The sequence below is a fragment of the Melozone crissalis genome, unplaced genomic scaffold (assembly GCF_028551555.1).
Source record: "Melozone crissalis strain CALT ecotype California unplaced genomic scaffold, PUWL_Pcris_2 ptg000251l_1, whole genome shotgun sequence".
Lineage (NCBI taxonomy): Eukaryota > Metazoa > Chordata > Aves > Passeriformes > Passerellidae > Melozone > Melozone crissalis.
This window is the reverse complement of record NW_026536010.1, coordinates 1,512,790-1,529,228: the sequence shown is the minus strand read 5'-3', so window position 1 is coordinate 1,529,228 and position 16,439 is coordinate 1,512,790. Positions and strand designations below refer to the sequence as shown.

Sequence of the window (16,439 nt, the reverse complement as noted above, 5' to 3'; positions counted from 1 at the left end):
TAAAGATCTGCTCTTTTACTGAAATCATCCCCAGTTTCATTTCCAGGGTGGCAGCACCACCTCCACCCCAGCACTGTGTGGGCAGGGCTGGGTGTGCCCTGCTCAGCTGAGGGCACAAATCCTCCCCTTTCCTCTCACCAGGTGCCTGTGCCAGCCTTCCCCAAGAGGAGCTGGAAACCAGGCCCTGTTCCTGCCTCAGGACACAGGAATGTCACCAGCACTGTCACCAGCACTGCCACCAGCCCCGGGCACGGGTGTTTGTGCCAGGCAGGGCAGTGAAACCAAGGCTCCTGCTGGATTAACCAGACACAAACAGCACAAGGAGCTGGAGAACTCCCCTGGCGCCACCCCCTTGGCCCTGTGCCACCCCAGCCCTGGGCCCCACAGGCTCCCTGTGACTGCCCCGTGTCCCCTGCCCCCGTGTCACATGCCTCAGCCTCCCTGCACGGGGTCACAGCCCTGCACAGGAGCTTTGTGTCACAGACATCTTTTCATGAAAAATCCTTTCCTCCTGAGAGGCCTCAGGAACAAAATGTAAACAATGGTTATCTGCTGCTGTGGAATGCAACAGGTGCATCTGGGATTGGGCTCGTGTGGTTGTTTCTAATTAATGGCCAATCACAGTCAGCTGGCTCGGACTCTCTGTCTGAGCCACAAACCTTTGTTATCATTCTTTCCTATTCTATTCTTAGCCAGCCTTCTGATGAAATCCTTTCTTCTATTCTTTTAGTACAGTTTTAATGTAATATATATCATAAAATAATAAATCAGCCTTCTGAAACATGGAGTCAGAGCCTCATCTCTTCCCTCACCCTCAAACCCCTGTGACACGGTCACAGCTTTGCACTCCTGGCTGCTGCTTCCCAGGGATTTGCTGGGCAGGAAAACTCCCCTGGGCACAGCTCATGGGCACAGCTGCCCCTGGGCACAGCTCCTGCCTGGGCACAGCTGCCCCTGGGCACAGCCCCTCCAATCCCCCACTCCCAACACTGCCAGAGCCCTGCAGCAGTTGGGAAATCCAGGCCAGGCTGGGCACAGCATCCCCAGCAGCCTGGATTGCTCTGATCCCAAGGAAATCCCATTCCCATGGGATTCCCATGACTGCTGCACCTCTCCAGTGTTCAACCCCCTGTGGGGACAGAAACTCTGGGACTCTAATTAACATTCCCCTATTAAGCATTGTTTTCACTGGGGCTGTAATTAACATTCCCCTATTAATCAGCGTTTTTTCTCCTCTCTGTAACTGCAGGTGCCCCCTGCTGCTGATTCCCAAGGCACTGCTGGTGTCCTGCTGCCTCCTGTCCCCAGCCCAGGGCAGGGATCCCATCCCCCTGCAGCACCCCGGGGGAATTCACTGCCATGGGATGTCCCCAGTGTCACTCAGAGCTGCCAGCAGGGGTTTGTGCCATCCCAGCAGGGCTCAGCCTCTCTGGGATGAGCTCATGCCCAAATTCCCCAAAGCCAAGGGTGTCCTTCAGGTCCTGGGCACCTCTCTGCCCAGGTTTTGGGGTCCTCTCTCCCCAAAAATCCTCCCAGTTCCGTGGTGGCTTCACCCTCTCCTTGTCCCTCCACCCCTTCAAATGTTTCACTCAAATACAGCTTTAAATGTGATGTTCCCAAATTAAAATTTCTCCCCAGCCTCTTTGTGGCCAGCAGGAAACCTGAGCCTGATTAGCAAAGAGCTGAGGACTACTTCTTGTTGTTTATTCTTTCCCAGTACAGCAATAAATTAATTATTGCTGGCCCAAATTCACCAGGTTATTACAGTCTCTCCCCAAAATCCACCCTGCAGAGGAAGGAGCAGCTGTGCTCCATGGGCTGGGACACAAATGGGAATGTGCAGAAATGCTTTTTACCAATACTTTTTTATATATATATATATTTTCAGACCTTCTGTGCTCTCCTGTGTGCCAGTTCAGAGCTAAATGGCAGAGCCATGCCCCAAACACACCCACTGCCCCCAGAACTGTCATCCCAGAGGAATGTGGGCAGCTCCAAACTGGTTACACTGTCATGTCCCGACAGCACCCCGAGCCCAGGTAGGAATCAAACCCTGCTGTGGTAATTCCCAGATCCCAAACCCAGCTGGGAAGGAAAAGATTCCTTGGTTCAGAGCAAAAACCCCAGGAGGGCAGGTTTGGGCAGTTTGTGCTTTTCCAGCACTTCCTCCACCACACTGGCAATCCAGACCCTGGGTGTTTAACTAAAGCCTGAATGCTGACTGGGTCAAGGGGTCCGACAGCCCCAGGAGTGTCTGGGGAACAGCCCCAGGGGGGCTCAGCTCCCTCCCTGCCCACCCCAGCCCAGCTGAACCTCAGGGCTGGGACCCTCGTCCCAACCTTTCCTTGGACTGTCCTGTCCTGCCCTGTCCCTGTGTCCTGTCCCTGTGTCCTGCCACCCTGCCCCCCTGTCCTGTCCCCCCATCCTGTAACCCTGTCCCTCTGTCCCCTGTCCTGCCCCCCCGCCCTGTCCCCTTGTCCCCCTATCCTGTTCCCCTGTCCTGTCCCCTTGTCCCCATGTCCTGTCCCCTCGTCTCCCTGTCCTGCCCCCCTGTCCTGTCCCCCTGTCCCGTCCCCATGTCCTGTCCCCCTGCTCCCCTGTCCTGTCCCCTTGTCCCCCTGCCCTATCCCCATGTCCTGCCCCATCACCCTGTCCTGCCCCTTGTCCCCCTGTCCCCTGTCCCCCAGCACTCACCATCAGTGCAGGAGCCCCCGCCAGGTTGCCGCCAATGGCTGTGAAGTTGAAGGGGGACACGGCAGCCACAAAGCCCTGCAGGGACACAGGGACAGGGACATGGGGACCTTGCTGTCCCCCAGGGTAACCCGGTGGGGCAGGGGGCCCCACTCACCTCCAGCCCCCGGTAGACCATGGAGCACAGGGACATGGGGACCTTGCTGTCCCCCAGGGTGCCCAGCTCACCTCCAGCCCCCATGGAGCACAGGGACATGGGGACCCTGCTGTCCCCCAGGGCCCCATCTCACCTCCAGCCCCCATGGAGCACAGGGACATGGGGACCCTGCTGTCCCCCAGGGCCCCAGCTCACCTCCAGCCCCCGGTAGACCATGGAGTTGGTGCTGATGTCCACGCTCAGGGGCTGGCTCTGCTCCAGCTCCAGCGCGTACTTGGCGTTGAAGCGGAAGAAGTCGATGAGCTCGCCCGCGGCGTCGATCTCGGCCTGGATCACGGTCTTGGCCTGCGGGGACAGGGAGGGGGTGCAGCAATGGGGAATGGGGGGTGCAGCAGTGGTGCATGGGGGGGAATGCAGCAATGGGGCACGGGGAATGCAGCAATGAGGCGTGGGGGGATGCAGCAATGGCACACAGGGGATGTGGCAAGAGTGCACGGGGGAATGTAGCCAGGGTGCATGGGGGAATGCAGCAATGGGGCATGGAGAATGCAGCAAGGGTGAATGGGGGATGCAGCAATGGGGCATGGGGAATAGGTGCATGGGGAATGCAGCAATGGGGCATGGGGGAATGGGTGCATGGGGGAATGCGGCAACGGTGCACAGGGGAATGCAGCAATGGGGCACGGAGCAATGCAGCAATAGAGCATGGGGGGTGCAGCAATGGGGCATGGGGAATGGGTGCATGGGGGGATGCAGCAATGGCACACAGGGGATGTGGCAAGAGTGCATGGGGAATGCAGCAACGGTGAATGGGGGATGCAGCAGGGGCACATGGGGGAATGGGTGCACAGGGGAATGCAGCAATGGGTGCATGGGGAATGCAGCAATGGGGCGTGGGGAATGCAGCAATGGGGCGTGGGGAATGCAGCAATGGTGCATGGGGGAACAGGTGCACGGGGAATGCAGCAATGGCGCATGGGGAATGTAGCCATGGTGCATGGGGGAATGCAGCAATGGCACACAGAGAATGCAGCAATGGTGCATGGGGGTGCAGCAATGGCACACAGGGAATGCAGCAATGGTGCATGGGGGAGGGAATGCAGCAATGGTGCAGTGCTGGCCGTGGGTGCCCCTCTCTATTGAATCAGGACACCCCCCCAGTGAGGGGAGAGGAAATTATGTATCTGACTCTACTGATATCAAAAGGCTAATTAATTACTTTATTATACTATATTATCTGTATTATATTACACTGTATTACATTACATCTAAACTGAATCTGCCAAGCACTCAACTCTGCACACCCTGCTCTGAATATCGTGACTGTCACCCAACAGTCTCGACACAAACACACACACCTGGCCCTGACAGGCCAAGGAAACAAAACATCCTCACTTTGGGTGAACAATCTCCATATTGCATTCTACTTTTAACCAAACACAGGCACAGCAAGTGATAAGAATTACTCTTCCTTTCTCTGAGGTTCAGAGAATGTGAAACCCAGAAATATTCTTGGGAAGAGCTGTGCCTTGCTTTTCCCTGTGAAGAGAAATGTGGCAGCACCTCCTGAGCTCAGCTCCCAAGGGTGGGGCCTCCTGCACTGCCTCAGGCTGATCCTGCTCCCAGGAGCAGCAGGGAGTGAGGATCAGCCTGGATCCCCCCCCAGAGCACCTCCAGCCATTCCCACTGCCAAAAACCACCCTGGCAGCCCCTCCTGCCCAGCCCAGCTTCTCCAGCACCCCTGTCTTAGCCTGGAAATGGGGGTGTGTGTTCTGTTCCCAACTGTCAGAGGTGGGGCAAAACCTCACAGATAACTGCCCAAGGAACAGGAGATAACAGCTCCACAGATAGGAACAGAACACACACTCCCATTTCTGACCTATGACACAGGGATGAGCTGGGAGCGTTCCCAGCTCCCTCTCCCATCCACGGGAGGTCTGAGGGATATTCAGGATATTCTGTTCACTGGGCAGTTTTCTTCATCTCTTCCACAACCAATCTTCCCTCTAGGAAACACCTTCTGTCCATGGCCACTGAGTGTCCCTGCAGGGCTGATCCAATTCCAGCATCCCACGGGGAGATGCTGCGCCCAGGGGAGGAGCCAAGCATTCCTACCTGGATCCAATCTGAGCTTTGGGACACCAGGGCAGCCTCTGCCCCCTGCATGGCCAGAGGAGCAGCTTTCTGCTGCCCTGCATGGCCAGAGGAGCAGCTTTCTGCTGCCCTGCATGGCCAGAGGAGCAGCTTTCTGCTGCCCTGCATGGCCAGAGGGAGCCCAGGCCCATCTGCAGCAGCCCTGGAGCTGCAGAGGAAAACTCCCCCCTTGTGCAGGATCCCTGCTGCAGCAGAGCCACAGCTGGCACTGCAGGAGGGCTGAGCCCCCATGGCATGGGGCTGGGACACCCCCTGACACACAGGGGGTCAGATCAGATTCTGACTCTGACAATAGTTTTTTTGTTGGCTTTTTTTTTTTTTTGTACTACTACATTTGTATTTTTAATTTTCCTAGTAAAGAGCTGTTATTCCTACCCCCATATCTTTACCTAAGAGCCTCTTAATTTCAAAATTATAACAATTCAGAGGGAGGGGGTTCACATTTTCCATTTCAGGGGAGGCTCCTGCCTTCCTCAGCAGACGCCTGGCTTGTCACCAGCCCATCCCTACCTGTCCCACCATGGTCTTGGCCAGCACTTCAGCTCTCCTGGGGCCGCTCAGCATGTCAGCTGCCTTCAGGAAGATCTGGGCTCGATCCTGCACAGGCTTCAGGTCCCACTCCTTCCTGGCTGCCAGGGCAGCGTTAATGGCCTTGTTAATGAGCTCCTGTGGAGGCAAAGGGGAAAAGACAGCAAGGAGGAGCCTCTGCAGGCTTTCACAGGGCATGAAAGAACACTGTGGTGGTGTTCACAGGGGTCTCAGGATGAGGGAAGAGATGAGGATCTGACTCCATGTTTCAGAAGGCTTGATTTATTGTTTTATGATATATATTACATTAAACTATACTCAAAAAATAGAAGAAAAGGTTACATCAGAAGGCCAGCTAAGCTAAGAACAGAAAAGAATGATAACAAAGGTTTGTGGCTGGGACAGAGAGCTCGAGCCAGCTGACTGTGATTGGCCATTAATTAGAAACAACTTTATGAGATTAATCACAGAGCCACCTGTTGCATTCCACAGCAGCAGATAACCATTGTTTACATTTTGTTCCTGAGGCCTCTTGGAGGAAAAATCTTAAGGAAAGGATTTTTCATAAAAATATTTCTGTGACAGAACACAAGCTCACACTGCTGTTCTCAAGGTGATGAAAAAAACCCGAAGTTTATTTTCTGACTCTAACATTTATAGTTTTCTAAGAGTGACAGTGGATTGGAGGGTGACAGTGCCACCTCCCTAATGACACTGGACAGACCAATAGTCTATCAACTTTTTCTTCTCCTATAAAGGAACATAAAACAATGAGTTATTTACAGGAAGTGTGTGAGAAAGTTTGCTACAAGAATGTCAACATCAGAAGGCTTAGAAAATCTTAATAAACCAGAACAACACTGCCCACCACCAGCTCACAGGGAAAACGAGGGGTCACCCACTCCAGGCACAGACCACTGGTGCCATCACAACCCCAAGGTGGGTTTGTTCCAGGATCCCTGGGGCTTGGAAAGGCTCCTGGAAGCTCCCTGCTCACAAAATGCATTGCACTTGTTAAACCAAGGGCAAGGAAACAGCCAGGAAGAAGGGGGACAGAGAAGAGCACTCACCTTGTTGGCATAGCAGTACTTGGCCACCTTGTGTGCATGGTTAAAGGGCTGGGGAGAGAACAAGGGGCTCTGTAGGAACCAGTCCCAGGGTTCTCCTGCAGGGCCTCCCCTGCTCTGTTCTCCCCCATTCAGTGAGACCCCCCTGACTCACCGAGACCTGGTACCTCACCGTGGGGGTCCACACCTCCTCCCCCCCAATCACACACGGGATGTTCTCGGTCTTGTCCTTCAGGTCAGCCAGGGCCTGGCAGAGAGCAGAACATGGGGGGAGCAGCTCCCAGCCCCTCCAGCTGCCCTCCATGCCCCTCCCCAGGGGCACTGGGAACTGGGAACAGGCTGTGGGCACGGGGCAGGGCAGGATGGGGCTGTCACACCAGGGAGAGCCTGGGGTGCCCTGCAGCACCTGCAGCACAGCCCAGGGCCCCCCCAGCCCCCAAACTCCGGCACTGGTACCTTCTGGAGCGCCTCTCGCTCGGGGCTCCCCGGCTTGAACTCCAGGATGGGCTCGTTGGTCACCTGGATGGCCGGGCCGTGCTGCCATCGCCACCTGCGACAGGGCAGGACAGGAACCGCTGCAACCCTGCCGTTCCCTCCTTCCCCAGCATTGGGGGACAGCTCGGCCCCGGGGACACCTCCATCACGGGGGACATCTCAATCCCCAGGGGACACCTCGGTCCTGGGGACACCTCCATCATGGGGGACATCTCAATCCCCAGGGGACACCTCGGTCCTGGGGACACCTCCATCACGGGGGACATATCAACCTCTGGGGACATCTTGGTGCTGGGGACACCTCAGTCCCGGGGGACACCTCGATCCCAGGGAACACCTCAGTGCCAGGGACACCTCAACCCAGGGACACTTCAATCACGGGGGACATCTCAATCCCCAGGGGACACCTCCATCACGGGGAACACCTCAGTGCCAGGGGACACCTCAGTCCTAGGGGACACCTCAACCCAGGGACACTTCAATCACGGGAGACATCTCAATCCCCGAGGGACACCTTGGTCCCAGGGACAGCTCCACCACGGGGAACACCTCAGTGCCAGGGACACTTCGGTCAAGGGGGACACCTCCATCTTGAGGGACACCTCGGTCCTGGGGGACACCTCAGTGCCAGGGACACCTTGGTCCTGGGGAACACCTTGATCCAGGGAACACCTTGGTCCTGGGGACACTTCAGTCACAGGGAACATCTCCACCCCGAGGACACCTCAATCACGGGGGACACCTCGACACCAGGGGGACACCTCAGTCACAGGGGACACCCGCATCCCGAGGGACACCTCAGACCTCAGTGCTGGGGGACACCTCGGTCCCCAGGGACACCTCCATTGCAGGAGACACCACGGTCCCAGGGACACCTTAATCCCCAGGGGACACCTCGATCCCGGGCTGCCCCCCAAACCAGCCCCTGCTCCATCCCTCCCGCTGGATGGCGATGCCAGATCCGGGAACCGAGCCCGGCCCTCACCCTCAGCCCAGCACCCTTCCCTCGCTCAGCAAAAAGCGCTGGGACAGGTGTTTTAAAGGAACGAGGCACGGGGTTGATTTTTAAGGAAAAAGGAACAGGATGGATTTTTAAGGACCGAGGCACAGGATCGATTTTTAAGCTGCGGATCGACCCGGGCTGCTCCAGCGCTCCGGCGGCTCCTGCCGAAGTCCAGGGGCCAAAAGCCGGACAGGCACCCTGAGCTGCCCCGGGTCACCGGACCTTGGCACTGACCAGCCACAGGAACGGGATACGCTGACCAGATCAGCGATAATGCCCGGGAAAAGGGGGAAATGGGAGGAAAAGGAGGGGGAAATGAAGGGAAAAGGGGAGAAAACGAGAGGGGAAGGGGGGAAACGAGAGGGAAAGGGGAGAAATGAGAGTGAAACGGGGGGAAACGTGAGGGAAAAGGGGGAAAACGAAGGGGAAAGAGGGAAAAACGAAGGGAAAAGGGGAGAAACGAGAGGGAAAGGGCAAAAACGAAGGGGAAAGGGGAGAAACGAGAGTGACAAGGGGGGAAATGAGAGTGACAAGGTGGGAAACGAGAGGGAAAGGGGAGAAACGACGGGGAAAAGGGGAAAACGAGGGGGAAAAGGGGAAAAACGAGGGGGAAAAGGGGAAAAACGAAGGGAAAAGAGGGGAAATGAGGGGGAAAACGAGGGGGAAAGGGGAGAAACGAGGGGGAAAGGGGGAGGAAAAAGAGCAAACAAGGAGAAAAGGAGAAGACGGGAGAAAAGGGGGAAAGCAAGGGGGGTAAAGGAGGAAAACCAATAGGAAGCAGCGGAAAACAGGTGGAAACAAGGGTAAAAGGGAAAACAAGGGCTAAACTGTGGAAAGCGGGTGGGAAAGGAGAAAACAAAGGGGAAAAACGAGGGAAACAAGGGCAGAAAAAGGAGGAAGGAGCGGGGAACAAGGGGAACTGAGGGCTGGCAGTGCCCGCAGCTGGCAGCGGGAGAATGCCCGGGGATGGCAGGAGCGGCAGCGGAGCCCGAGCCCGCCCCACGCGTGGGGACGGTGCGGGAAGGGAAGGGAAGGGAAGGGAAGGGAAGGGAAGGGAAGGGAAGGGAAGGGAAGGGAAGAAGCCCTCACTCACCCGCAGCCCCTCAGCGCCCGCAGCCGCCGCCACATCCCGGCCCCGCCGCGCTCCCGGCCCGTGGCCGCCACCACCCACCGCGCGGGGGGAGGGAGGGGCGGGGAGGAGACGCAACCATCGATTAATTAATAAATTAATAAACCCCCGAGGGCGGCGGTCTGGAGGGGCTGCCCCGCGCCCGCCGCTCGCTGTATGTGAGGGTGCTGGCCCTGTCCCCCCTCTACCCGTGGGGTGCCCGTGGGGTGTCCCCACTGGGGTGTGTCCCCTCCCCCCCGCGCGGGGATGGTTGCGGCCGAAGCGGGGGGCGGTGGCGCGCGCGGCACGTGGGAGGGGGCGGGGCGCGGGAAGGAGCCAAAAATCCTTTAAAAAAGGGAAATTCGAAAAAAACAACAACAAAAGCGGCCCGAGGAGAGGCAGCGGCTGGGACTGTGCCCGGAGCTCAGCGGGTCCGAGCCGCCCGAGAGGACATGGGCGGGGAGAAAGAGAAAAGCAACTGAGGATCCCTTTGGGAACTGAAAATTACCGAAAATTTGATGATTTTAACCCAAAAGAGGGGCCTGGCCGGGGCACAGGGCCAGGAGGAGGCTGTGGGATGCTTTAATTTCCATGCAGAGCCGTGTTTCAAGAGCTGCAGCTGAAGGACTGTAATTTTGAGGAGATTTCGAGCTATTTTACGTTCCCAAATCACCTGGGCTGGGCGGATTTCCAGACCCGAGGATTCTCCTCCCTCCCCAGACCCAAATCCTTCTGCTGTGGAGGCGTTCTCCACCCCAAGAATGAACACGCGGAGCCGTTCAACCAGGAGTTTGGTGTTTATTTTATAGTTTTTTGTGGTTTTTCATCGTCACCAGAGACCGACTGGGACCTGTTCCATGGGCAGGGCCGGTACCGAGGGCTGAGCCCCGGCCCGGGCCGGACGGAGGGATGGGATGGACACGATGGACACCGGCTGGACATGGGATGGACACCAGCACACCTGGGAGGGGACGGTGGGCTCGGTTTTGGCACTAAAAAAAGGAAAAATGGAGCAAATCCGCCGAGCTCAGAGGAGATTGGGATGTTCTCGGGGCTCCTCCTGCCGCGGATTGGATTCTCGAAGCGTTTTCGTGGTCCCAAATCCACTGGTGGTGTCCCATTCCAGCCCCAGGGGAATCCTCCGGCCTTTCCCCACCCAACAGCATTATCAGTGCAGTCTTTTCTGTTCAAATGAGCTAATATACAGAATATAAAGCACGGTATTTACAGGAGACGGTAACCAGGGGCGTTCCCACACCATCAGTAGTTCATTGTCACGGGGATAACAGAAAATCTCGGGTGACCTAAAGAGGAACCGACAAGAAGTGACACAGCAGGAGGGAAGAGGCATCAATGCCTCCCGCTCGAACACGATAAATAATAAATAATCTTTTTTGGCAGAAGGTCGCTACATTTACTTTAACCACAGGAAGGTGTTTTAGGGACCGGTTTGTGAGTTTTTTGGTGAAACACAAAGGAGTGTGTTTAGTGAGGTTGGACCGCCCTCAAACCCTCTCCAATGAAACAGAAATTTGGGGTTTTGGGGTGGCAGTCTGGCAGCTCCGCCGGGTTGGTGGCACCGTGGTGCTCTGGGCTGTGCTGCCACAGAGATGGCACCGGCCTGAAGCCACCGCAGGGGTGTTTTAGGCATTAACATCATTATTTCCCAAAAAAAGGAGCTGGCCAGACCCACAAGCACCCTCTCACTGTTGGAGTGCCTCAGATTAGGGGGAATGGTGATTTCTGCAACCAAACACCCACATTTAAACACAATTTGTTGCTCCTTCAAAAGAGAAGCTCTGAAAGGCTCCTGCAAGCGCAGAAGGGTCTGAGGACACTGAATTCACCCCAGAACACACAGGAGGGAAGGCTCAGGTGTTTCCTCGTGCTCTGCCAAGGGCCTGGCCCGGCCCTGAGCGTTCCCTGTGCAGGGAGAGGGGCTGGGGTCCCACTCCCATGGAGAATTCCCAGCAGTGCCCCCAGCTCCCCTCTGCTGCCATTATTCCCACCAGGACAGCGCCTGCTGCCTCCCTGGTAATTTTATTTCTCGGTTAAAACACAAATCACATCCCACCAAAAACCCCAAAATCCAGGTTTGGGTGGTGTTGGAGATTTTTGCTCGGATATGGCTTGAAGGAAAAAGGCCATGAAAATATACAGCTGATGGAAAAGTAAAAGGCTGCTGTAAGCAGCTAATTCTCACAGCCTGTTTCTGTAAACAACAAGATTCTCAGGCATGTTTATGTAAACTCAGGTTGTTTTTAATAACAAGTAAATACCTTGTCCTTGGATAAGGTATGGGAAAGCAAAAGTGACAAACATGAAGGCCTTGAGAACCTTTCATACCAGGGTTCTCAGGCAGTTTTCTCATAACAGGTGAACATTCCATCTTTGGCTGTTTTGGGAAAGTAAAAGTAAGTTTTGAGAACACAAATCTTGGTATTGAAAACAAAAGGAGGGGTTGATGTGTAATCTCTGACCTATGGTGAGCTCGAATTTTGCAATATGCATGAAGTTAATTAACACTGTTATAAAAAGTGGCTGATTTGATCAATAAATCGGAGTCGATGCTGGTCAACAAAGATGGGTCGTCTCCCTTCACTTCAGTAGGGTGGCAGCCCCAGAGGCAAAGAGCTCTAAGGGCTGTGTGCTCCCCTGCAGCCCAGCAGGAGGACAAAAACCCCAAAATTCCTGAAGCCAGGGGTGGGAAATCCTCACTGAGCGTCCCCGCCTCACGCAAGCGCTGGGATGTCTCAATTTAACCAGGAGAAATCATTCCTTAAACACTCAGCTCTAAAATGAGGCACTCCAACGTGAAACCTCCCAGCTCTGCAGCTCTTCCAACACAAACATCCTTCCCCTGTTCCCAGAGCCAAGGGAAACACCAGGAACAGCTCTGGGAGCACCCACGGCCCCGCCACAGCCAGCTCCTGTTTTTGCTGGCAGGAATGATCATGGAAAGGAAAATTAATATAATCTCACTTTAGAAGCAGCTCTGGATGCGGATTCAGGCACGATTCCCATCTGTTGTTCTGTTTTGTCGAGTTAATCCCGATTTCTATAGGTACAAATTGAATTTATAATTTAATTTTTTATTACCCAGGCAGAGTTTAACCCCTGTCCTGCCACGCTGCAGCGATCCAGGAGGTGCTGACCCTTTCCAGGAGCATCCTCCCAGTCAGGGGAAGGGAATAAAATCGCAGGGAAGGGAATAAAATCACAGAGGAGATGTTGGAGCTGCAGCCTCCCCTGCAGGACACCACTGTGAGTGCTCCACAGCCAAACCTGCCCTGGTTATTTCCACGTTGATTCCTGGAACCATCAGAGGATTTGGGGGTCCCATGAGAGCAGGAGAGACTTTACAAGGGAACAATTGCATCTGCCAACAGAAATCTGTTTGCACTTTAAAAACCTCTGATAAAAATAGAATATATACTGTGTTTTTATAAATAGATTACACATTTAGCTTACATGAGTTTCATTACATTCCCCCCCAAACTTTTTTTTTTTTAAAGAATTTTGCTTTTTTTCCTTGTGTGAACTAAGATGATCATCACTAAATCTTTGAAAAACATGTTTGTACCACATTATTCTTTAAAACATTTGTACCACATTATTCTTTGGACATTTTTGAACAACGTGCATCCACAAACTGCCATTTGTTTACTGAAAACATTTTTTTGTACAAACCCAGTTTAGGAATTTGATCTATTATTACACTGCTAGCGAGCAAAAAATTTGCTTCCTTGAAATCCCCTTTTAAAAAATGAGAAACGATGAGGAGGATTTTCTGACTGGAAATCTAAAAAAGTGTCAATATGACACCGCATTAAGAATAGAAAACAAAAATAAAGTATTTACAGCTTTACAAAGGAAAAAAAGAAAGAGGTCATCAAAATCATTTCCAGCATTTTTACAATTAAATTCCTTTTTTTAAATTTTTTTTTTTTTTTCCTCTGGCAAGCTTTGATCTGGTGCCACACATACAGAGCAGGAGCAGCAGCACGGCTGGACTTGGACACAACAACCTCCCAAAACCCCCAAGGACCAACCCCAGCTGCCCCAAAGGGCTGGCCCAGCCTAAATGAACATAAACCCCGAGCATGAAAACACCTTTTCTGCTTTAGAAATGGATTAAATGTGGTTACAGAAAGACACCGACACCCATGGGAACCTCTACTGTCCTACACACATCACCCCCGTGCACGTGAGCTCTACACCCTCCGCTACACCCACTGCCCCCTCAGCCACCCCAATGTGGGTGCTGCTCCTCACCCCACACCCCAATTCCTGCTTGGGAATTCCCACTGTGGGTGCTGCTCCCCACCCCACACCCCAATTCCTGTAAGGGAATTCCCTCAGCACCCACTGCCCACCCCACACCCCAATTCCTGATAAGGGAATTCCCTCAGCACCATCCTGTCCACCCTACACCCCAATTCCTGATAAGGGAATTCCCACTGTGGGTGCTCCTGTCCACCCCACACCCCAATTCCTGATAAGGGAATTCCCACTGTGGGTGCCCCTTCCCCACCCTACAGCCCAATTCCTGTTGTGGGAATTCCCTCAGCACCCTCCTGTCCACCCCACACCCCAATTCCTGATAAGGGAATTTCCAGTGTGGGTGCTGCTGCCCACCCCACACCCCAATTCCTGTTGTGGGAATTCCCTCAGCATCCACTGCCCATCCCACACCCCAATTCCTGCTTGGGAATTCCCACTGTGGGTGCTCCTGCCTATCCCACACCCCAATTCCTGTTGTGGGAATTCCCTCAGCACCCAGTGCCCACCCTACACCCCAATTTCTGTATGGGAATTCCCACTGTGGGTGCTCCTGCCCACCCCACACCCCAATTCCTGTTTGGGAATTCCCTGCCCTCAGCACAGCAGCTCCTGCCTTTGGGAACACTCAGCCTTTTTCCTACCAGAACATTCAGTTTTAGAGAAAAACAACAAACTCAGAGTGGAAGGGAAGCACAACCTCAACTGCTGGGGCTGTGGGGCCTGGAGCGTTTTGGGGTGAGGGCAGGGCCGGGAGGGGACAGCCAGGGGCAGCTCCAGGAGCATTCCCGGGTGAGGGCAGAGCCAGGGGCAGCTCCAGGAGCATTCCCGGGTGAGGGCAGAGCCAGGGGCAGCTCCAGGAGCATTCCCAGGGTGAGAGGTGGCAGTGGGAGCTCCAGGAGCATTCCCGGGTGAGGCAGAGCCAGGGGCAGCTCCAGGAGCATTCCCGGCAGGAAGGGAGCCAGGAAAGGAGCCAGGAAAGGAGCCGGGGCAGGCTCCAGGAGCTGATTCACTGTGCTGAGCAATGCCTGCCCCAGCCACTGAAGCATCACAGACATCCAGACTTGGCAGGCGCTCCCTCAGCCTCGGGAGAGGCTCCTCGGGAGCAGCTGAAGTTCAAAACCCTCCAAAACCCTTTTCAAACATGCAGTCCCAGCCCAAAAAATACCCCAAATCCCCCCCCTACCCACCCCCCCAGCTCGCAGCCCTAGGGAACATCACATTTACCACTTTGGCCACCTAAGAAATAACAGGAATGAGCACTTTGGAATGAGGTTTCTCTTCCAGAGAAAAGTTATTTACAGGACAGACCAGGCTTTGGAAAGCCCCTCACCCCAGGAGCCAAGGAGTTGTCACCTACTCTGCACTGAGCATTGCCACCAGAAAGGACAGCACAGGAATATCCTTGGATCCACCACAGGGATATCCCTGGATCTACCACAGGGATATCCTTGGATTCACCACAGGGATATCCCTGGATCCACCACAGGGATAACCTTGGATCCACCACAGGAATATCCTTGGATCTACCACAGGAATATCCTTGGATCCACCACAGGGATATCCTTGGATCCACCACAGGGATATCCCTGCATCCACCACAGGGATATCCCTGGATCCACCACAGGAATATCCTTGGATCTACCACAGGAATATCCTTGGATCCACCACAGGGATATCCTTGGATCCACCACAGGGATATCCCTGGATCCACCACAGGAATATCCTTGGATCCACCACAGGAATAACCTTGAATCCACCTCAGGGATATCCTTGGATTCACCACAGGGATATCCCTGGATCCACCACAGGAATAACCTTGGATCCACCACAACAATCACGTTTATAAGGCTTTCCTGTTTCATCTTCCCCAACAGGAATATCCTTGGGCCTGGACAGAATCCATCACCTGTGGTCCTGCACTCTGTAGATCCTGATGGATCAGCCTGGTCTCTCTTTCCCAGCCTGGAAACCTCAGGGAGCTCCTCTGACCCACATGGCCTCAAAGCTGCTCCATGTCCATGTCCAGCAGCAGAGGAGGGGAACATTCCTGTGCCCACAGTTCCCCCAGGAACACCCCAGGCCCTGCCCCACTCCATGGCCATGCCAGACTGAGGGGCTCCAGCCACGAATGAGCCATTTTCCAGGACACCTGTGCTCTCTGGAATGGAGCAGCAGCATCTGCAGCTCCAGAGGTGCAGAGGCTTGGGCACAGCACTCTGGAAGCTCACAGGAGTGGCCACTTTGCCTTTCCCTAACACTGAGAGGCCGCAGAAATCAGGATTTTCCCTGCCCAGCCCCAGCACTGCTCCTGCACAGCACATCCTGGCAGGCAGAACAAACACATCTGGAATTTACTCTGAGTTCCAAGCACTGCTTAACCCCACAGCTGGCTTTGGGCAGTACCAGCTACGCTCTCAATCTTGGTTTAAAAACAAACAGAAAGTTATTGGCTGAGGTTTATACCCTGTTTTTACCTGGCTGAGGTGCTACAATTGCCATTCTAACTGTGAAGAGCTCAGTGGGGCTGGAGTTTCCTCAGCCACCACTCTGTGATCCAGCTTTGATGCTGCTTCTCCTGGGTAAAAATGCAGAAAGATGGGCAAAGCCAAGGTCCTGCCACTTTCTCACAGAGAAAGCACGTGGCTGTTCCTCCCCAGTTCCAGGGCAGCAGCACTTTGGGGTTCAGTTTGCTACACCCTACAAAGGGTGACAGCATTTCCCAGCGCTCAGCTTTCCCCAAGAACCGTGGGCAGGAGCTCTCTCAAGTCCTGTCTGCAGCCTACACCTAGGTCAGTTTATCCTGATGCTTCACCTGCACATCATGGAAGCAGCATAAAATGGACTTATCTCTGTCTGCAAAGGAAAATCTGCAAACACTAAAAAAAAAAAAACAAACCCTGAAAAAAAACACAAACCAGGGCTGACTCCCCTCCTAACCCAACCACTGGAAAC

General features: G+C 54.4%; 1 protein-coding gene across 1 annotated transcript in view; it reads right to left on the bottom strand.

The window, feature by feature from the left end:
• The window catches only part of ALDH4A1 (aldehyde dehydrogenase 4 family member A1), a 28,255-nt gene extending 19,012 nt beyond the window's left edge, over positions 1-9,243 (bottom strand). Inside the window, exons 1-7 of the mRNA XM_054294445.1 lie at positions 9,189-9,243; positions 7,054-7,147; positions 6,752-6,844; positions 6,601-6,648; positions 5,513-5,668; positions 3,044-3,193; positions 2,695-2,769 (exon numbers count right to left, since the gene is read on the bottom strand). Of these exons, the coding sequence (XP_054150420.1) occupies positions 2,695-2,769; positions 3,044-3,193; positions 5,513-5,668; positions 6,601-6,648; positions 6,752-6,844; positions 7,054-7,147; positions 9,189-9,223 (651 nt within the window). The 5' untranslated portion in view covers positions 9,224-9,243. The remainder of the gene's footprint in view (positions 1-2,694; positions 2,770-3,043; positions 3,194-5,512; positions 5,669-6,600; positions 6,649-6,751; positions 6,845-7,053; positions 7,148-9,188) is intronic.
• Between the last annotated feature and the right edge of the window lie 7,196 nt (positions 9,244-16,439).